The sequence below is a fragment of the Crotalus tigris genome, unplaced genomic scaffold, assembly GCF_016545835.1.
Source record: "Crotalus tigris isolate CLP2741 ecotype Arizona unplaced genomic scaffold, ASM1654583v1 scf7180000019553.37968852642:3898890, whole genome shotgun sequence".
Taxonomy (NCBI): Eukaryota; Metazoa; Chordata; class Lepidosauria; order Squamata; family Viperidae; genus Crotalus; species Crotalus tigris.
The window spans coordinates 1,871,652-1,892,346 of record NW_024097591.1 but is presented as its reverse complement, the minus strand read 5'-3'; the positions used below and the strand labels follow the sequence as shown (position 1 = coordinate 1,892,346).

The 20,695-nt window shown below is 47.1% G+C and overlaps 1 protein-coding gene across 2 annotated transcripts; it reads right to left on the bottom strand.

The window, feature by feature from the left end:
- Positions 1-1,047: 1,047 nt before the first annotated feature.
- On the bottom strand, positions 1,048-14,225 carry MUC1 (mucin 1, cell surface associated). Of its 2 annotated transcripts, none has more exons than XM_039363410.1 (7): positions 14,080-14,225; positions 9,750-11,704; positions 8,439-8,506; positions 6,825-6,958; positions 5,763-5,875; positions 4,980-5,159; positions 1,048-2,057 (listed from the first exon to the last, which is right to left on the bottom strand). In XM_039363410.1, the coding sequence occupies exons 1-7, from the start codon at positions 14,123-14,125 to the stop codon at positions 1,989-1,991; spliced, it is 2,565 nt and encodes an 854-aa protein (XP_039219344.1). In that variant the 5' UTR covers positions 14,126-14,225; the 3' UTR covers positions 1,048-1,988. The 2 variants fall into 2 exon arrangements, with proteins under 2 accessions (XP_039219344.1, XP_039219345.1); XM_039363411.1 differs by having other exon boundaries at positions 5,013-5,159.
- Positions 14,226-20,695: the final 6,470 nt, after the last annotated feature.

The following is a 20,695-nucleotide window of genomic DNA, read 5'->3' as shown; positions in this document are numbered from 1 at the left end:
CACACTCAAGTGCACCACATTATTTGCTAGCCATTCACTACCAGCGGTGCAAAACCCACAAAAGTCACATCTTTTGACTTTTGATGTCTCAGAGGCGTCAAACTCGAACGGGGAGTGCCCCGTTAGGAAACCCAGCGCGGGGCCGATGATGTTCACTCATCCTCCGGCCTTTCAATCCGTTTCCTTGTTACTCAATCTAGGCTAAACCACAGCTTAATCTGGGCTTTGTTCCTTGCGGTTTCCACCGTTTGGGTGGGGCAAATTGAGCAGAAGGGAAGCAGGCCGTTTGAAGATCAGCGGTCAGTTGTAAACCGAGAACTTCCTAAAATTTGTGCAGCAAACAGGGCTGCTGCCTTTGGGACTCCAGGTCTGGTTTCTGCAGAAATATCCCCCTCCGGGCTTTAACATCTGCTGAGTCTACGCCTCCAGGAGCGAACTACCCAACCGAATCTGCTCGGCCCATGAACCGCAGGAAACCAGGAACACAAAAATCGAGTTTATTTCTTTCATTTCAATTTATTTGTTTGGTTTTTCTCTCCCTCTGCCAGCACTAGCTGACTTTTGGTGCAGTTGAAGCCGGGCCAGCCTTGTTCCTTCTCTCCTCCCAACCCTCTTTTCCAATTTTTTTTTTCTGAGCTAATTGAAACATTTAATTTCATTTCCTCATTTTTCTCTGCCCACCGGGTGCTGGCAGCGCCTGGTTCCAAGGATTGGAGAAAAAACAAAAGCCGAAACTGCCTTGGTTTCAGAAATTTTATTTGTAGTCTCCGCAAGGCTAGGAACAAAGATTGTTTATTACATTTAATAAGAATAGAATAGAATAGAATAGAGAAATGAAGAATAGAATAGAGAAATGAATAGAATAGAATAGAGAAATGAAGAATAGAATAGAATAGAATAGAGAAATGAAGAATAGAATAGAATAGAATAGAATAGAATAGAGAAATGAAGAATAGAATAGAATAGAATAGAACTGGAAGGGACCTTGGAGGTCATCTAGGCAGGAAACCCTAAACTATTTCAGACAAATGGCTGTCCAATCTCTTCTTTTTTTAAAAAATGCTCTAATCAGTTGGCAAACAGTCTGCTTATTTCACTTTGTATTGCTTAAATGGTTCCTAGAACTATATCGGGTGGAAGAACAAGCGAAGAAAACAAAACAAAAAAAGCCAACCTTGAGCAGGGCTAGTGGGGTGGTCTAGATGACCTCTAAGATCCCTTCCAGGGTCCTGCAAGTCTGGCGAGATGAGTGTTTTGTTTCCTCTTTGTAAATTAAGAACTTACAAAGGGTTTGGCAGGCGACCAGGAAATTTTGGGGGGTGGTGGTGGTGGTAAACGTGCAAAAGAAAGAGGCGGTAGAATTAAAATTTGAATTTATTCCGTTCCCTCATGTCTCCAAAAATGGCTTCTCAGGAACCCCGTTTTTCCCCCCCCCCAGGCAAGAAAGAGATCGGGGAGGCCAGGATCTCTCCTTCCTCTTTGCATCTGAAAATCTTCCGCCTTCAGTTCCTCTTCTCCGGAGATGGGTTGTTGCTTTCTCCAGCTACGAAACTTCCCATAAATTAATAATTGGCCATAAATTAATAAAAAGCAAAATAGTCAACGTGTCAAGAGTTCATTGGTTTTTGACTCCCTGTCAAGGTCTTGTGGCAGGAAGTCCCGCTGGCCTGGAGATTTGTTTGAAGGAAAATAGCCAGCGAGGTCAATATGCTGCTCCAAGCTTCTAGTCCTCAGTGTCTTGGCATGGCTCTCGGTGTAGGAAGAGCAACGAATTCCTCTTCCCTTACCCCCTCCAATCCGTAATTCTGCTTGCGGTCAAGGGAGGAGTGAGCAACTCTCTGGAAACACCTCCCCCCTAAAAAAATTGCCCCGCTTTTTCACAGGGGGGCTTGCTTGTCCAAAAAGCTGAACTTTACATGCCAAAGTTCAACTTTTTTCCCCCTATTTAACCCCCCTCCAAAGAAGTCCGGCTGTAGGAAATGCGCCCCCTACAGTTCGTCGTTGGCCATGCTAGGGTTGATGTAAGAGAAGGGTTTCGTCCCGTTTTTGGGGTGTCCCTGAGGAGGAAGCAGAAGAGAAGATTGGAGGGTCCACCGATTTGAAGCTTTCCCCCCACTTCCCCCAGCCTCAATCTCCATCTGGGTATTTGACGGTTCACACATTACTCTAAACCCGGGTTGAGTTGAGGGGGGGCTGGAGCCCGCTTTCGCACTAGCGCAGACCCGACTCGGCGTGGCTCTCGCCAAGAATTCTGGGAATTGAAGTTCCCTGGTGGATTTTGTGCCCTTTGCACGAATGTCAAGTTTTGCAAACTCGGGGGGGCCTCGATTGCTGGCTTAAGGCCACTGTTTCTGGCTTGTTCTAGAAATCCTGGCTCGGTCCCGGCTGCGTGCAGACAGTGCAGAAAATTCCCATGGATCCAACACCAATGTGACAGAAAGGGCTGATGCGGCTATTTTTATCGAATTAAGAGGGAGGGATTAAATAAATACATGAAAAATAAATAAATGTCTCAAATTCTTTGGCAAGGTGTGGCCGTGTTTAAACAGCCCGGACAAGCTGCAAAGGTTTCTGTTTCCCAGTGGCTAGAAAAAAAATGACTTTGGGTCAAATACCTTTTTTTTAAAAAAATAATAACCTAAACCAAATATACCAGTTTGCGTGTTATGAAGATTGCTCGAATGTTGTGGGTGGAGAAGCGGTGTGCTCTCTCTCTCTGTGTGTGTGTGTGTGTGCGCGTGCGGAGTTTATCGCAGGTGGGAAAAAGGTAACTTGGAGGGAGGGTGCTGGGGAATGGCAAAAGGCCTTCGGAAATTGTGTCTGTGTTGTGATTGGGTCATTTATTAACGAGAACAAAACAAAGTTGGTTTGGGAATTGGCGTGGTTCCTTTTGCATTGCTTGCCGTTCACAAGCACCGCTCGGCTAAGAATTGGGAGGGAGAGTTGAAATAAATGGAGGGAGAGAGGGATGAAAAAGGGAGGGAGGGAGAAGAAAGTAGGAAGGAAAAGAATGAAAAAAGGAAGGAAGGAAGGAGAAGAAAGGAAGGAAGGATGAAGAAGGGATGGAGCATTGGAAGAAGGAGAAGAAAGAAGAAAAATGAAAGAAAGAAAGAAAGAAAGAAAAGAAAAAGAAAGAAAGAAAGAAAGAAAAAAAGAAAGAAAGAAAGAAAAGGAAGGGAACATTTAAGACAAAGAAGCCCATCCCATCTATTTAAGAAAATTAATTTTCCCCTGAAAATGAATGAATTACCCCTTGTCCAACTTTGATCTCTTCTCTAGGGACTTCTCCGCTGCTAGGAGGCTTTAAAAAAAAAAAAAGCCCAAAGGCCTTTCTGAATTTCTTAATGAGGACTAGAAACCTGCCTGGGCTTTCCTAGCTGAGAAAAAGCAGAGGATTGCCTCCTCTCCCCCCTGCCCCCAGCCCCTGGATGGGAAGGCAACGGTTGTGCTGAAAAGCTTAGGCAACCTCCAGATGCTTCGGTGTGGTGTGTAAACACAGCCCGGTCACGAGGGAGGGTGGGGAGCAGCCGGGCCAGCTGAAGGCCTGCGTGTGTTCCCCCCCACTCCGCCCCCAACAGTCAAGGGCAAACAAATTCCTTCCAGTTTGGGAAAGTCCCTCTGTGAGATCTGGAGAGGTAGAAAACGGAATAAAAAGCTCCCCCCCCCAGCCCCTCCTGGCCCCGGCGGGTGTGGAGCTGGATATTTGCACAACTGGCAGTGTTTACGCAGTGCAGCCAAGCACGTAATGGCATGGAAGGGGCCAGTTCGGCTTAGATGGGCCCTCTGCCGCTGGCCGGCTGCAGAGGTCTCAGGCCGGCTCTGCCAGGTCCAGGAGAGAGAGGGTGCCACTTGGCTGGGCATCAGTTCAGCCTGGGGCAGGGGGTGCCATGAAAGTCCCAGGGTCCAAGTCTAGAAGGCTCACTGAGAAATTGCCACACACACACACACACACACACACACACACACACACACACCCTTTCATTATAGGGAGCCCTAGGATCAGAGGGAAGGGAGGGGAGGGAAGAAAAGGGGAGGAGGAGGAGGAGGAGGAGGAGGAGGAGGAAAGATAAAGAGAAATCAAGTTAGATAAAGAAGAAAGGGAAAAGGGAAGGGAGGGAAGGAAGGAAGGAAAAAAGGAGAGAAAGAAAAAGAAGGAAGAGAAGGAAGGAAGGAGAAAAAAGAAAGAGAAAAAGGAAGGAAGGAGAAAAGAAAGAAAGGGAAAGAAAAAAGAAAAAGAGAAGGAAGGAAGAGATGGAGGGAAGGAAGGAAGGAAGGAAGGGAAGGAGAGAAAGAAAAAGAGAAGGAAGGAAGGGGAAAGAAAGAAACAGAAAGAAAAATATTAAGAAAGAAAAGGGAAGGAGAAAGGAGAAAGAGAAAGAAAGAAACGGGAGGAAGGAGAGAGAAAGAAAAAAGAAAAGGAAGGGAGAGAGAGAAGAAAGAAAGAAAGAAAGAAAGAAAGAAAAGGGAAGGAAGGAGAAAGAGAAAGAAAGAAATGGGAGGAAGGAGAGAAAAAGAAAGAAAAAAGAAAAAAAGGAAGGGAGAGAGAGAAGAAAGAAAGAAGAAAGAAAGAAAAAGAAAGAAGGAAAGAAAGAAAGAAAAGGGAAGGAAGGAGAAAGGAGAAAGAAAGAAAGAAATGGGAGGAAGGAGAGAGAAAAGAAAAGAAAAGAAGGAAGGGAGAGAGAGAGAGAAGAAAGAAAGAAAGAAAGAAAGAAAGAAAGAAAGAAAGAAAGAAAGAGAAAAAGTTTTGCTAGCCCACCAACAGCTGATTTAACCCTTCCTGCTTTCCTTTCTCTTTACATGCCCTAAATTTTTCCTCCTGCCTTTCCAAAGGTCCACCCCAGCTGCCCCTGCGCTTTCCCACGGGGGTGTGAGTGGACCCTCCGCCCCGTATCTCGGGGTGCAGAAGGCGTGGCCCCCAGGCACCCCTCCTCCGAGACCCCAAGAGCACAGCCTGCAAAACTCTCCGGCGGGGAATTTACCAGCTGATGTTCCGGGCTGTGCAAGGCGCTCACCTCTCCATAGGGGTTTTGCTTCTGGTTGGGAGCTGCGTAGCGTCCGTGGGTCTGGTACGTGGGGTACTCGTTCATGGGGTGGTACGAATCCCGGCCACTAAGCAGCTCCATGCTTCCCCGGTGCTTCCGGCGACAGTAGAAGACCAACTGCGATAGAGTGGAGGAGGAAAGCCATTAATTGGGGGGGGGGCCACGGAGAGCCGTCCTCCACTTACAACCATTCATTTAGTGACCGTTTGACGTCTGAACTTAACAACGGCGCAGAAAAAAAAGGACTTAGGGATGCTTTTCTCACAGCATCCCCGTGGCCACGTGAACAAAATTGGCAACTGACTCATATTTAAGACGGTCGGAGCGTCCTGAGGTCATGGGATCCCCTTTGGCGACCTCCTGACATGCAAAGTCAAGAGGTGGGGGGGGGGAAAGCTGGAGTCACTTAACAACCGTGTTCCTAATTGAACGCCTGCGGTGCTTCGTTTAACAACTGTGTCCCAGAAAAGTCGTACAAAGGGTCAAAACCCGCTGAACACATTTCTCGCTGAGCCACGTAAACACTCGGCTCCGTTGCGGTCGTAAAGCGAGGACTGCCTGTACTGTCACCCCTCTTTTCTCTCCATCTTTTCTGTCGCAAGGAAACACCTACATACACACCACCCCGCTCGGCCTCTCCAGCTTTCTCACACTTAACAACCGTTGCGGGGGGGGGGAATTTTGCGAGACACCCAAAACCTCGCACTCCCAACAACTCACCAGCCACAATAGGGCGAGGAGCAGGGCGAAGACCAGGATGCACACCAGGACGAGAAGAGCGATGCCCCAGCCTGGGACCGTCTCCGTGGCAACGGTCGGTTTGGTGGAACTCACTGCAAGGAAGGAAGCAAAGAGATCAGGTTTTGCGTAGGGCGGGAAGATGAGAAAAACAGAATTACGGTTCTCACGCGGCCTTTTTCGAGCAATCGTCCCTCAAAATTGTTACGAGTGTGCAGGACGGTTGGTGTGCCGGCCTGGAAACATCCCCAGAGGCCTGATAGAAAATCCTATAGGCCGATGGTTGTAGTTACAGATAGTCCTCGACTTACGACAGTTCGGTCACTGACCTAAGTTGCAACCGCGCTGAAAAAAGCGACTTTTTCAGCCTTACGACCGTTGCTGCATCCATGTGATCAAAATTCTGAGTCATATTTGTGATGGTCACAGCGCACCCGGGCTCAAGTGATCTCCCTTTTGCGGACTTCTGACAGGCAAAATCGTCAATGGGGAAGCCGGATTCGCTTAACGACTGCGTAGCACTAATTTAAAAGCCGTAGTGATCGCCAAGTGTGCGAATTTCGATCACGTGGACTGTGGGGACGCTGCGACGGTCGCAGGTGTGTGGGAAACAGTCGTGAGTCCCTCTTTTCAGTGCCGTTGCGACTTTGAACAGCCGCTAAGCGAATCATTATAAGTCGAGGACTCACTGCGAAGCCAGGGAAGAAAGCGCCCCCCCCCTCTCCAAACTCCCCCATCTAAAGATAATTGTGTTAGCACGTTGCCGCTCACAACAAACTCCAGGTCGGGGTTAATTGCGCGAGACACCAGCAGCAAAACTGTGGCCCATCCCTGTGTGAGAGAAAACGGCACATTCTCCGCCTGGCTTCGGATGTGCATCCTCTTGTGGCTGCCCTGAGGACTAGAAACTTGATTGTGTGGCTTGGGAAGCGAGAATTTCCGAAGCGCCGTTTCCGCCTTGCTGTTGCAACTTTGAACGGTCACCAAAATCTGTATTTTGCTTAAATTCCCAAGGCATCTTCCTGTTCGGAACGTTGTCCTCACCTTTCACTTGGCTCAACTGTAGCCCCCCCGTGGAGCTGATGTTGGCGTTTCTCAAAATTTTCTCCACTTCACTTTCTGATTTAATATTGGTTCCTTGGAAATTTAATTGTGATTCCACAGCCACGGAGCCTTCGCTGTGGATTCAAAAAAAAAAAAAAAAAAAAGACGGAGGTTAAAGAAACTCAAGCCAATAACCCCCCCCCCCGAATCATTTACTGTAAGGATAGAACAAGTGCTTCACCCCAAAATAAAATTAAAATTAAATAAAAAAAATAGGAGACGGGTAGGGCAAACCGCCCTCTCTCCTGTTTGAATCACACACTTTTTTTTTTTTTTTAATTTTGTTAAAGAGGTTTCAGCGACAATAGCAGAAGGGAACACAAACGAAAAAGAAAAAAGAGGGGGGGAACGGAATAAAAACTGGTGAGGAAGGAAAAAGAAGAAAGATAACGCGAACTAAGAAAAGAAAAACGGGCGGAGCTGAAAGGTGGAAGAAAGCAAGACGGAACGAAAAAAGAGAAAAAGGCCGTATAAACTAAGAGGAAAAGAAAAAATGAAAAAAAATAAGAATAAAAGCCGCAAGAAAGCAAAGAAGAAAGGGAAAAGACAAGCCAAACTCGAAAGAAAAAGAAAAGCAGAATGAAAGGTGAAAGAAAGCAAGGAAGAAGAAAAAAAGATAATATAAGCTAAAAAGAAGAACAGAAGATGCAAGAAATCAAAGAGAGGGGGAAACAGCCAAGAAAGAAACTTTCCACTCTGATTAAAACAAACTTAGTTTGTCTCACTATCTCTCCTCTAAATGAACAGATATAACTCTTTCCTTCCTTCTTTCCTTCCTTCCTTCCTTCCTTCCTCCCTCCCTCCCTCTTTCTTTCTTTCTTCCATTCTTTCTTTCTCTCTCTCTCTTTTCTTTTCTTTCTTTCTCCCTTCCTTTCTTCTTTCTTTCTTTCTTTCTTTCTCTCTCTTTTCCTATCTTTCTTTCTTTCTTTCTTTCTATTTTTCTTTCTCTCTCCCTTCCTTTCTTTTTTCTTTCTCTCTCTCTTCCTTCCTTCCTTCCTTTCTTTCTTCTTTCTCTCTTTCTTTCTTTCTTTCTTTCTTTCTTTCTTTCTTTCTGTTTTTCTTTCTCTCTTCCTTCCCTCCTTCCACGGAGCAGAGTTCTAATAAGTAACGGGGGGAAAGTTATCCCCTCCCCAACCATGTTTACTGATAAAGTAGTCAGAACACAATGTGAGAACACCACAAAATCCCACAGCAAAATCAAAAGCAGCACAAGCAGAAGGGTAGCACCACAAAGCTTGCAGTGGTGCTAAAAGAGAGGCACTTTTTTTGGGGGGGGGAAGGGGTACAATCAGGGCTTACCCTGGTGTGTGTGTGTGTGTGTGTGTGTGTGTATATATATATATATATATATATATATATATATATATATATATATATATATATATATATAAACTTCTTTGGGTGGCTGCTTTCATAGTGTTTTGGCATGCAATGCCTTGGAGGTAATTGAACGGCGCTGAGGGGGATTGAGGTGCCCTGGTTCTTAAGGCTGCAACCGCCTTTGATTTTTGACCCCTGAATTTTGAGGGTTTCTGTTTAATTTTGTTTCCATACCTGAAGGAGATAATGGTGTAGCCTATATAACCGAACTGGCAAGTGCTACAGTTGTACAGGTTGTTATACTGTGAAAAGAAAGAGGAAGGAAGGAAGGAAGGAAGGAAGGAAGGGAGGGAGGGAGGGAGGGAGGGAGGGAGGGAGGGAGGGAGAAGAGAGAGAGAGAGAGACAAAGAAAGAAAGAAAAAAGAGAAAGAGAAAAAAGAGAAAGAAAAAAGAGAAAGAAAGAAGGAAAGAAAGAAAAAGAAAGAAAGAAAGAAAGAAAGAAAGAGGAAGGAAGGAAAAAAGAAAGAAAAAAGAGAAAGAAAGAAAGAAAGAAAGAAAAAGAGAAAGAAAGAAAGAAAGAAAGAAAGAAAGAAAGAAAGGGAGGGTGGAAGAAAAAGAAAGAAAGAAAGAAAGAAAGAAAGAAAGAAAGAAAAAACAGACATGTCAAAATACAATTGCTGTGTTTATTTTCCACCACTTTTAAATGATGATCTAGTGTTTCTCAAACTTATAACTTTAAGAGGTGTCAACTCCCAGAACTGACTGTGTGCTGAAGTCCACCCATCTTAAAAGTTCTCAAGTTTTGAGAGACACTTAATTTCTTTCCCATCCCTCCTCTCAATTTGCACAATGATGCATTGATTCAGGGACTGGCCCAACACAGGAGAGGAAAAACACAAGGCTGTGCGCATTTTTACAAACAAAACTCTCATTTGCCACCCGCAAATGAGAGTATTAATAGGCTTCCTTTTCATTTGGGAGCCAATATCATCCCACTTTATCCAAAACTAATTTTGGAGCGATGAGGACCAGAAACGTGACCCCGATTTGAAACAAAACCCGCATTCTCCTCAAATCTACAGCTGTTATCACAGTTGAATGACCTAAGGATGCCATTTCAGGTATCGAGATGGATGGGGAGTGTCTGAAAGCACAAAATCTGAAAAAAAAAAAACCCGATCCATTTCAAACCCAGTTTGTCGCCAAACTTGGCAACTTTAAGACTGGTGGACTTCATCTCCCAGAATTCCCCAGGCAATAGGGGAGAATTTTTAAAGTTTCCAGGTTTAGAGACCCCCAGCTTTAACATGTGGAAATGTCACCAAAGATGGCGTTATCTTTTCCCCTGCCGAATTAGGGGCCCATAATTTTAAACAAGCACTTACAACGATGGTGGATGCGCTTTCCATAGCTGGATTGAAAATTCACCCCATCCTGGGGTGCCAAGAAAGAACCTGCTTCACCCCCCCCCCCAAAAAAAAGTACCTGACTAAAAATGGTCCAGCCCACACCAGGGATTCCCTCCGCCCCCCTTGCAACACTCACCATGATTCTGATTGTGTGATTCAGTTCCATGAAATAACTGCTCTTTGGGTCCTGCAAGCTGGAATTGAATATTTTATTGTTGATGTGGTAGCTGATGTAGAAAATGACTGTAACAGCAGGAGGTTTCGTTGTACGTGACAAACTGGGAGTTGGTTGTTGTGGAGTTGAGATTGTTACAAGGGTGGTCAAGTGGGAGGCGGGTGGTACGGCCCCTGTTGTGGAGAGCAAGGTTGTTTGTTTGGTTGTAGGCTGAACACTGGATACTGCTGGGTTGTTTTCAGATGAGGGTGTTGATTTGGGCCCCGCTGTGGTGGGTGAGGTTGTCAGCTTGGTGGTAGGCGGAACACTGGGTGTTGTGGCGGTGTTTCCAGGGGAGGGTGTTGAATTGGTCCTCACTGTGGGAGGCACGGATGTCAACTTGGTTGTAGGAGGAACACTGGATGTTGCGGTAGTGTTTCCAGGGGAGAGTGTTAAATCGGTCTCCCCTGTGGGAGACATGGACGTCAACTTGGTTGTAGGTGGACCACTGGATGTTGCGGTGGTGTTTCCAGGGGAGGGTGTTGAATTGGTCCTCACTGTGGGAGGCATGGATGTCAACTTGGTTGTAGGCGGAACACTGGGTGTTGTGGGGGTGTTTCCAGGGGAGGGTGTTAAATTGGTCTCCCCTGTGGGAGACATGGATGTCAACTTAATTGTAGGTGGAACACTGGGTGTTGTGGTGGTGTTTCCAGGGGAGAGTGTTAAATCGGTCTCCTCTGTGGGAGACATGGACGTCAACTTGGTTGTAGGTGGAACACTGGATGTTGCGGTGGTGTTTCCAGGGGAGAGTGTTAAATCGGTCTCCCCTGTGGGAGACATGGATGTCAACTTAGTTGTAGGTGGAACACTGGATATTGAGGTGGTGTTTCCAGGGGAGGGTGTTAAATTGGTCTCCTCTGTGAGAGACATGGATGTCAACTTGGTTGTAGGTGGAACACTGGATATTGAGGTGGTGTTTCCAGGGGAGGGTGTTAAATTGGTCTCCTCTGTGAGAGACATGGACGTCAACTTGGTTGTAGGTGGAACACTGGATATTGAGGTGGTGTTTCCAGGGGAGGGTGTTAAATTGGTCTCCCCTGTGGGAGACATGGATGTCAACTTAGTTGTAGGTGGAACACTGGGTGTTGTGGTGGTGTTTCCAGGGGAGAGTGTTAAATCGGTCTCCCCTGTGGGAGACATGGATGTCAACTTGGTTGTAGGTGGAACACTGGATGTTGCAGTGGTGTTTCCAGGGGAGAGTGTTAAATCGGTCTCCTCTGTGAGAGACATGGATGTCAACTTGGTTGTAGGTGGAACACTGGATATTGAGGTGGTGTTTCCAGGGGAGGGTGTTAAATTGGTCTCCTCTGTGAGAGACATGGATGTCAACTTGGTTGTAGGTGGAACACTGGATATTGAGGTGGTGTTTCCAGGGGAGGGTGTTAAATTGGTCTCCTCTGTGAGAGACATGGATGTCAACTTGGTTGTAGGTGGAACACTGGATATTGAGGTGGTGTTTCCAGGGGAGGGTGTTAAATTGGTCTCCTCTGTGAGAGACATGGACGTCAACTTGGTTGTAGGTGGAACACTGGATATTGAGGTGGTGTTTCCAGGGGAGGGTGTTAAATTGGTCTCCCCTGTGGGAGACATGGATGTCAACTTGGTTGTAGGTGGAACACTGGGTGTTGTAGTGGTGTTTCCAGGGGAATGTGTTAAATCGGTCTCCCCTGTGGAAGACACGGGTGTAAATTTGGTTATAGACGGAACACTGGATGTTGTCAGGGTTCTTGTAGTTGAAGGTGTTTCTACAGTTTCTGCAGTGGGAGATGGGGGGTCTGGTGTGGTTTTAGGTAGAGAGAAGGAGGATGTGGAGATCGTTGTAGCTGGAGAACCAGATGCTATTGAGGTCGTTACGGTTGTACTATCTTCTGAAGAGTCTGTAAAGATAAATTTTAATCACTTCTCAGAAATGCCATTTATTGAGACACTCTTCCTTTTTATTTCAAATCACTTACAGCTAGTCCCCCACTTAGTGACCGTTCAAAGTTACAACGGCACCGAAAAAAGCGAGACATACATATAGGTATATATTAATTCTTTCCTTTTTTTAGAGCTTTGTGTAATAATCCCTCATTTGTTAAAAGTTCTACCTGTATATCATCTACATATGTATACAGATTGTCCTTACGACTTTTCTCACCACCATCGGTAAGGGAAACCCTGCCGTTTTGAAGCAAATTTGTGCGGTTGTGACGCAAATCCAGCATTCCCCCTTGATTTTGCTGGTCAGAACATCGCAAAAGGGGGAATCCCAGGACCCCCCCCCTCGGGACCCTGCAACCGTCATAAATACGAGTCAGTTGCCAAGCATCCAAATTTTGTTCACATGACCATGGAGATGCTGCAAAAGCATCGTGAGAAAAGCTTCACGTGCCGTTGTTAACTTTGAACTAAACGGGGCGTTGTAAATTGAGGACTCTCTGTACGCAAAAACAGGGGAGGTGAATTTAATTCTCCTTTGGTTTTTGTTTGGAAGGTGTGCCCACTTTAGATAGAGCTGGCAGCGTTGACTGCCTTTAACTGGTCTGGAAGTCCGAGAGACTAGACAAGGCAGGATAAACCGCCAAAGAGGAATTTATTGACAATACGGTAGCTGCGTGGGTGAGTTGTGCCCTTTCTCGTTTGGAAGAAGCATGAGATGAACAGATATATAGACCTAGAGGGGATATACAGGCAGTCCTTGACTTACAACAATTCCTTTAGTGACAGAATTGAAAAAAAAATAAACAAACTATATTTCAGACCCATGAACGGTCGCAGCGTCCACGGGACCACCAGGTCAAAATTTGGGTGTTTGGCAGCTGATTCATACTTATGATGGCTGCAGTGTCCCCGCGTCCCCGCGAACAACATTCGGATGTATCCTAGTCTGTTTTCTGTTCAATCATTAGCCCAGCTCAGACCAGGATCCTTCATAGAACGCCTACTTGTGGGTGCCAGCCCAAAGAAACGAAAATTAAAAAAGAGCCAAATTTGGACACACAGGGCTGCTTCGGATGCTAAAAGATCGCTCGTTGGCTTTCATCTTTAATTAGTCGGGTGGTATCACCCTGTGCCCAGGGATTCAGATAAAAGGAAAAGAGAACATTGTGTGGGAAGAGAGCAGATTCCTGACTCGGGGTCCGTGAAAAATTATCTTGCATTCCATCCGCAGAGTTTGCCTCTGGAATTGGATATTTTCATATTTGATTAACCCACTCCAAAATTACAAAGCTCAAGATGTTCCCTTCTTCTTCAATTCAATTTTTTTTTTTTTGGCCCCGGACACAGTTTCTCAACTCTGCCCAACCGGATCTAAACGCTCCCCACTTGGAGTCTGTGAAGCCCCTTAAAAACATGGATTTTTAAAACTTGCAAGTCCTCAACTTAAAACGGTTTAATTCATGACCGTGGCGAGGAAAAGTCATCAAATGGGGCAAAACTCATTCAACCAAATGTTTTGCTGAGCAGCAGAAGTATTGGGCTTGACTGCAGTCTAAGCCGAGGGCTTACCTATAATCCTAAAGCAGGAAAAGTTCTCCAAAGTGGTGACTTATTTGCAAAGGGCCGTGAGTGAGTGTGTGTGTGTGTGGGTGTGTGTGTTTGAATCTTTCTTGGAAAAAAACCCCTGAAAATCGGAGAAAAGGTGCCCCCAAGTTATTTGCAAAACCCGGCCATCTTCGCAAAATATCCCAATTAGAGACAGGTGGATCGGTTCAGAACAGGTAAAGGTGTGTAAGAGAGAGGGAGGGAGATGGCAAGAAGGAGGGGGGGGGGGTTAGAATATATTTTTAGCTGCTTTCAAAGGTGTGTCAAGTACCCGGAAAGCTTTAAAGCACGTCTAAACGACGGGGAAAACTTCAGCCAAAAATGCAAAATTTTTCACGCAAGAAAGGCACAAAGGTCATCTTCCAAGCTGGAGGCAGCTGTTGAAATGGATCACCTCGCCGCCCCCCCCCACTCCATTTTCTCTTCCTCAACCCACCCACCCACCCCTCGCCCCAGCTTCAAGATCAGCCCTGCCTCGTGGTGCTAGATCTTTCTGCATCCATCTGGAACGATCCCACGCTGGGATCCCGAGGCAAACCGAAGAAAAATCAAGCAAGGGAATATCCAGACAAAAAAAGGACAGCAGGGAGAAAGGATCTAGTGTCCTAGATCTACTTTCCCTGGGGGGTGAGGAGGGGGAGATCCACTCCTCTCCCGGGCACCCAGCAGCCCCTCTCTCCAATTCTCTCCCCTTCCACCCCCTCTACCTTTGCATGCCTCTCACCTGTGATGATCAATCCCAGGTTTATCAGCAGGAGAATCCAAGCCATGATCCAGTTTCTAAGTAATGGAGTAATCTTCCCGGAGTGGGGTGCTGCTCTTTGCTTCAGGATATTATAAAGCGAAGGCTGGGAGGGCAGGTATATAACAGAGGCACCTGAGTCCAGGTAAGAGGCAGGCCACACCCCAGGGGCCGGTCCAGGGAGGAAGATCTGACACCAGCTTCTCAATTTGACTCTTCTGCTTTCTTGGTGGTGTTTCCATCAGAATAGAGTGCATTTTTGTGCGTATATGCGTGGTGTGTGTTTGTCTAGGTTTTGCGTGTTTGTGTACCTGTGTGTGTATGTGTGTGTGTGTAGGGAGTGGGCTCCATCGGTCCCCTTGAAGCAGCACCCCACAAATCCGAATATGGAAGCACAAAAATCTGGGTAGGGATGGTCCTGGACTTACGACCGCCGTTGCTAACAACGTCCTCCACTCGCCACTGTTACTGAGCCCAAAATTTCCGCCACTAAGTGAGACAGTTATTAAGTCAGCTTCGCCCCATTTTATGGCCTTTCTTACCTCAGTCATTTTTTTCAGTGCTGTCGTAACTTTGAGCAGTCACTAAACGAACGGCTGTAAGTCTACTTATAATCTGTATTTCCACATCCCCCCCCCCCGCAAACATTTTGTTCCTTGCCTGTTGCACGTACGTCAATACTCACAGGGCACACAGACCTTAAAATCTTATTTTTCTAACTGTTTGCCGAGAGGCGGAAGTTTTGAGCTGGCTCAGCAGAAGGGATGGAGGCTGTGACCTCGGGATCCTCGGAGATACAGCCTAGTCCTCGACTTTACGACCCCATTTGAGCCCAACATTCCTGTGGCTAAGCAAGACATTTGTTAGCTGAGTTTTGTCCCATTTTACGGCCACCGCGGTGAAGCCAGTCCCTGCAGTTGATGATCAGTGACGGTCATAAGTGCAAACCCATGGCCAAGCGCCCGAATTTTGACCCCCAAGGATGGTGCAACGGTGCTAAGAATGAAAAAACGGTGCAAGTTGCATTTTTTGAGTGGCTTCGTAACTTCGGACACTAAATGAACCGTCGTAAGTCAGGGACTAGCTGTATTTCTGAGTGGGATAGGAAGGCCAAAATTGAGAGGGATCCAGCTTTGAAGGAGTCTGAGAAAAGTTATTTGAAAGAGGCCAGTTTTATTTCCAAGGCTGCCGATTGTCTGCCAACAAAGAGGCCATTAGCTTTTCACCCATATTGTTTAGCCTTAGTAAATTACTATTAGGAAGTGGTGCCCGTTGACTTAACTGAAAAGAACTTAATAGGCCCTTAATGTGCATTTAACAAGTGGCACTTTCCAGGCTCTGGGGTTTTCCAAATTAACTCTAGAAAATAAAGTACAAGGTGTGGCAGTTTGGAGACGGTGCTGCTTAAAAAGTTCTCTGGCTTTGCCGGGGAAGACTCACGATAACGTCCTGTCACCCTTCGCTAAGTTTCTAGTCCTCATGGAGTGGGAAGAAACAGTCGCTTCGGGTGGGGCCAAAAGCCTCCGTCCCAAAAAGGAGAGCCCTTTCCCCTCCCCTCCCCGAGCAGCAAATGAAAAGATAAGAAACGTTTTTATTTTTATTTTAATTTAAAAACCGACTCAAGAGAAAAGGCACGAGATGGCAAAAAGCAGAAGCGTAAACTTCACACTGCTGCTTTGTCCTTTTGTCGCCCTGAGCAGGACGACAATCTTCTGTCGAAACTAGTCATCAAGTCATCAGGCCTCGTTTAAAAAAGCATTATTGTGAAGCGGCAACGGGAATCGGTTCTCCGTGGAAGAAAATGGAATTTGTCAAGTTAAAAATGTTGTCAGCTCAAAGGGCCAAAAGCCGGAAGAAGCTGCTTGAAAAGGTAGCCAGAAAAATGAAAGCTGGTGGTAGCAATGGCTAAGAGAAAGCCATTAAAGATCCTTCCTTCCTTCCTTCCTTCCTTCCTTCCTTCCTTCCTTCCTTCCTTCCTTCCTTCCTTCCTTCCTTCCTTCCTTCCTTCCTTCCTCCTTCCCTTCTTCTCTTCTTTCTGCTTTCCCTTCCTCCATTCTTTCCTCCCTCACTGCTTCCCTTCTTCTGTCTTCCTCCCCCTCTCCCTTCCTTTCTTCTTTTTCCCACTCTCCCTCCATCCCTCCTTTCTCCCCCTTCCTTCCTTTTCCCACCCTCCCTCTCTTCCTCCCTTTTCCTTCCTTCCTTCCTTCCTTCCTTCCTTCCTTCCTTCCTTCCTTCCTTCCTTCCTTCCTTCCTTCCTTCCTTCCTTCCTTCCTTCCTTCTTCCCACCTCCTTTCTCCCTTTTCTTTCTTTCCTTCCTTCCTTCCTTCCTTTCTTCCTCCCTCCCTTTTCAGCATCTCCTCAAACAGGGCCAGTCTCTGAAGAAGCCCCCCCCCCCATGGTGGCGTGTTCTCACACTCTGTGAACGAAAGCCAGCACACCCAGGGCTTCCGTGGCAACTCAGACGTGTCGACCCACACCCACCCACGGCTCCCTCCGAGAGAGATAGCCTCGGCTTGCACAACGGGGTTTAAGAGCGGGACAACAGAGAGACCCCCCCCCTTCCTTTCTGAAGGCCTTCTTTAACATTTGAAAATACAGACAAAGTCCAACTTTAAATAAATAAATAAAAACACCCAGAAAAACAACGCTGGCGACCGGCAGCCTTTCCTTTCCACGGCCAGCCCGGGAAAATGCCCTGAAAAAAGGGGCTCGCCCACAGCTGCTAAGCGGAGGTAGACTGCCCCTTCGCGTGGAGGTTCCACTCAGTCCAGGCTGCCTTTGCCCCAGCTTATCCCAGCAGTTAATTTATGGAGCCTTAATCAGCTCTTCCTTATTTTCCTCACCCTGGGAATTGAGGACGATGACGGGAGGGGAGCGAAATTTCTCTTCTCCAATTTTCTACAGCCCCCCCCCCCCCGTCCATCATCTTCTCCCTTCCTAGCCTCTAGCTGGGCCTTCTGCCAAGGCCGTGGGTGGGTGGGTGGGGCTCCCCCACTCACCCCACCCACCCAAAATGCCCAGAGGGAGGCCGGACACACACCCACACACCCCAAGAAAGTTTTCTGGGTTGATGGTGGGGCTTCCGTTGCTGGGCAGCTCTCTGTCTTTGCAGCCCAGAGTGTTGTGTTTTTTGGGGAGGGAGGGGATAGAGGTGAGGGTCCACTTTAGGAGGATGCTTGAAAAGTCCTGGTTTGCGGCAGGAGGCTTTGTTTGCGAAGAGGGAGGGTAGAAGTGAGGGGCTGATGCTGCCCTGAATGGCTCAGGAAGGGTGCCAGGACGAGTTAGGCTTGACGTGCCAAGGCTGCTGATCTGGCTTCCGTCCAGCTTCTCCCCGTTCCATTCACACTGGCCTTTTCAGTCTGGTGCCCTTCCCTCCTTTCCCCTCCTTTTCTTTCTGTTCTTCCCTCCCTCCCTCCCTTCCTTGCTTCCTTCCTTCCTCTCTCCCTTCCCATCCCTTCTGCTCCTTCCTCCCTTCCTGCCTTCCCTTCCCTCCCTCCTTCCTTTCCTTCCTTTCTCTCTCTCTCTCTCTTCCTTCTCCTCCCCTCCTTTTTCCTTCCCTTCCCTTCCGCATCTTCCTCTCTTTCCTTCCCATCTGCTCTTTCCTCCCTCCCCTTCCCTTCCCTTCCTTTCTGCTCCTTCCTTCCTTCCTTCCTTCCTTCCTTCCTTCCTTCCTTCCTTCCTTCCTTCCTTCCTTCCTTCCTTCCTTCCTTCCCCTCTCATGATAGCAGAGAAGAGGGGGTCAAGCTGTTCTCCAAAGCCCCTGAAGGCCGGACAAGAAGCAAGGGATGGAGACTCATCAAGGAGAGAAGCAACGGAGAACTAAGGAGAAACTTCCTGACAGTGAGAACAACTCATCCGTGGAACTGCGTGACACCAGAAGATGTGAATGCTCCAACACTGGAGGCTTTTAAGAGACTAGACCTGTCTGGAATGGCGTAGGGTCTCCTGTCTGAGCAGGGGGTTGGACTAGAAGACCTCCGAGGTCCCTTCCAACTCTCTTGTTCTGTTCTGTTCTTTCCCCCTCCCCTCCCCTCTCCTCTCCCTCCTTCTCTTCCCTCCTTCCTCCTTTCCCTCCCCCCAGGAATCCCTGACTCATCCTCTCCCTCTGGAACATCCTGAACTCCTCCTGGTGGGAGGACCGGAGACCCCAGGGTGACCCTGAGCACTGGGCACTTCTAGAGCCCTGATGTCCTGGCTCAGGCTGCTGCTTATCAGCCAGAGGGTCCCGCAGACGTCTGGCTCTTGTGCAAGGGAGCAGCCTTGGGGACAGGGGTCAGGGGAGACGCCCTCCTCCAGGGCTGGCAGGCCCTCCTCGTTTCCAGGGAGACCCTCTTATCGCCAGCCCAGGATCAAGGCTGGGGAGGGAACAGCTGCCATCTTTTCACACCTAAGAACTTAGTCGTTTCTCCAGCCTGTCAGAAATTCCAGGTCATAAAATGTGTGTGTGTGTGTGTGTGTGTCTGTGTGTGATATTTCTCCATTGGTGTCCTTCCTTCCTTCCTTCCTTCCTTCCTTCCTTCCTTCCTTCCTTCCTTCCTTCCTTCCCCCCTCCCTCCCTCAAGAACACCAGGGACTGCTCAGTTCTTCTTCTTCTTCTTCTTCTTCTTCTTCTTCTTCTTCTTCTTCTTCTTCTTCTTCTTCTTCTTCTTCTTCTTCTTCTTCTTCTTCTTCTTCTTCTTCTTCTCCTCCTCCTCCTCCTCCTCCTCCCTCCCTCCCTCCCTTCCTGGTCTCAACCCATCACTTGGTTCCCCCTTCCCCCTCATTGTGGGGGTACGCAGAAGCCCTCCCCCCTCTTCACCTCTCTTGCCTATCACTGGCTCACAGTGGGTCACATCCCATAAGCGCTGGGCACAGGACAGGCCCTTCACCGTTGGCTCACTGTTTTGCATGTTATGCAAAATTACAGGATGGGGAAGTGGAAAAAAAAAAAAAGGATAAAAGGACATTTCAGTGAGTCAGTAAAAGTACAGATCTGGAGAATGACAGCTCAGGGGTGGCACCCAACAGAAAAATTGGGTTACAAAAGCAACAATAATCCAACAGCTTTTTCAGTCATTACATACATCACCGTAGAACAGGGTTTCTCCAGCTTGGCCCCTTTGAAATGGGTGGACTTCGACTCCCAGAGTCCCCCAGGCAGCTTGAGTTAAGAGGGGTGGACTTCAACTCCCAGAATCCCCCAGCCAGCCTGCTTTCAGAGGGGTGCTGCTTCCCCACCAAAGCTGGCTAAGCATTGGGCATTCCTGCACAATAACCAAGACTCTAGTTCTTAGGAGAGCCCCATCTGAAAATTAGAATAAATCAAATGGGGGCTTGGATCGACCTTAATTTTTGCAACCCCCCCCCCAAAAGCTGAAAAACTCTCCAGAAGCTCTCTTAAACCCTACCAACATACAATTGATTAAATGCAAGCCGTTTTCCCCAGCAATTTTTTATTTTTGGCAAATATATCCCAACAGTTCTTGGCTTCCCAGCAACGAAAAATCAACCTCCAAAGCATTGATGATTTTCCAGTGATTCGTTTCACCGATTTGCGGTGACGTGTTGTTAAGAAATGATTCTGTTGTATGTTTTGTTGAAATCCGAAATAATCATAGCCTGAGCTTGATGCACTGAGATTTGTGCATCTCTTTAACTTTCGCTTTTATTCCTTTTGTCTTTTATTCTTCCAGCTCTGTTTTTATCAGGGCTGGCCTCTTTTAGGCCTGGCAACTTAACAAAAGGAATTTGTTAGCAAATACACACACACCCCTCCCTCTGCCCAAAGCTGATACAAATTTTTCCCTAGCTATTTCAATTGTGCATTATTTATACACCTATTTCTCTCTTGTCTTTTGGAGGCTATTCTCGAGCAAATGTTTCCTTCTTGAGGTATTTCCTCCTACCCTTTGCAATGTTTCTTTGCAAGCTTTCTTGTTTCGTCTGCATTGTTCTCCCAAAACGGGCGGCCTTCATAAAAGGGTGGAGGAATATGAAATGCCACTGTGCTTTGATTTTTTTTTTTTGCATAGAAGCTTGAGACGTATACAGGAAATCCTCGACTTACAGCAGTGCATTTAATGACAGGACAGGACAGAACAGAACAGAACAGGAATAACAGAGTTGGAAGGGATCTTGGAGGTCATGTAGTCCAACCCCCTACTCAGGACGGAAACGCTATACCATTGGCTGTCTGGTCTCTTCTTAAAAACTTCCATTGTTGGAGCATTCACAACTTCTGGAGGCATTTTAAATACGTATAACAGAATTTGAATTCGCCACCTTCCTCCTTCCCTCTCCGATTGCAAACATTCAGAAGACCAAACAACCCAAAAGAGAAAAAAAAATTAAACCCACGTCCTATGGATCGCCAGCTTCTTATTAATATCTATTCCGAAAAGGCTGCGCAGTGTTCAGCAGAGCAGCCAAAAAGGCCAACGCAGTCCAAGGTTGCATTAATAGAGGGAGAGAATCAAGACTACGTGAAGTGTTAATACCACTTTACAAGGCCTTGGTGAAGCCACACTTGCAATACGGCATCCAGTTTTGGTCACCATGATGTAAAAAAGATGCTGAGACTCTAGAAAGAGTACAGAGAAGAGCAACAAAGAGGATTAGG

What these genes read in the sequence shown, in the direction of transcription:
- MUC1 (XM_039363410.1), bottom strand. Translation starts at nt 14,125, where the DNA reads ATGGCTTGGATTCTCCTGCTGATAAACCTGGGATTGATCATCACAG. An exon ending in CCTGGGATTGATCATCACAG is followed by an intron (nt 11,705 to 14,079) that starts GTGAGAGGCATG and finishes TTATCTTTACAG; the next exon opens with ACTCTTCAGAAGATAGTACA. An exon ending in ACAGTTGAGCCAAGTGAAAG is followed by an intron (nt 5,876 to 6,824) that starts GTGAGGACAACG and finishes CCTTCCTTGCAG; the next exon opens with TGAGTTCCACCAAACCGACC.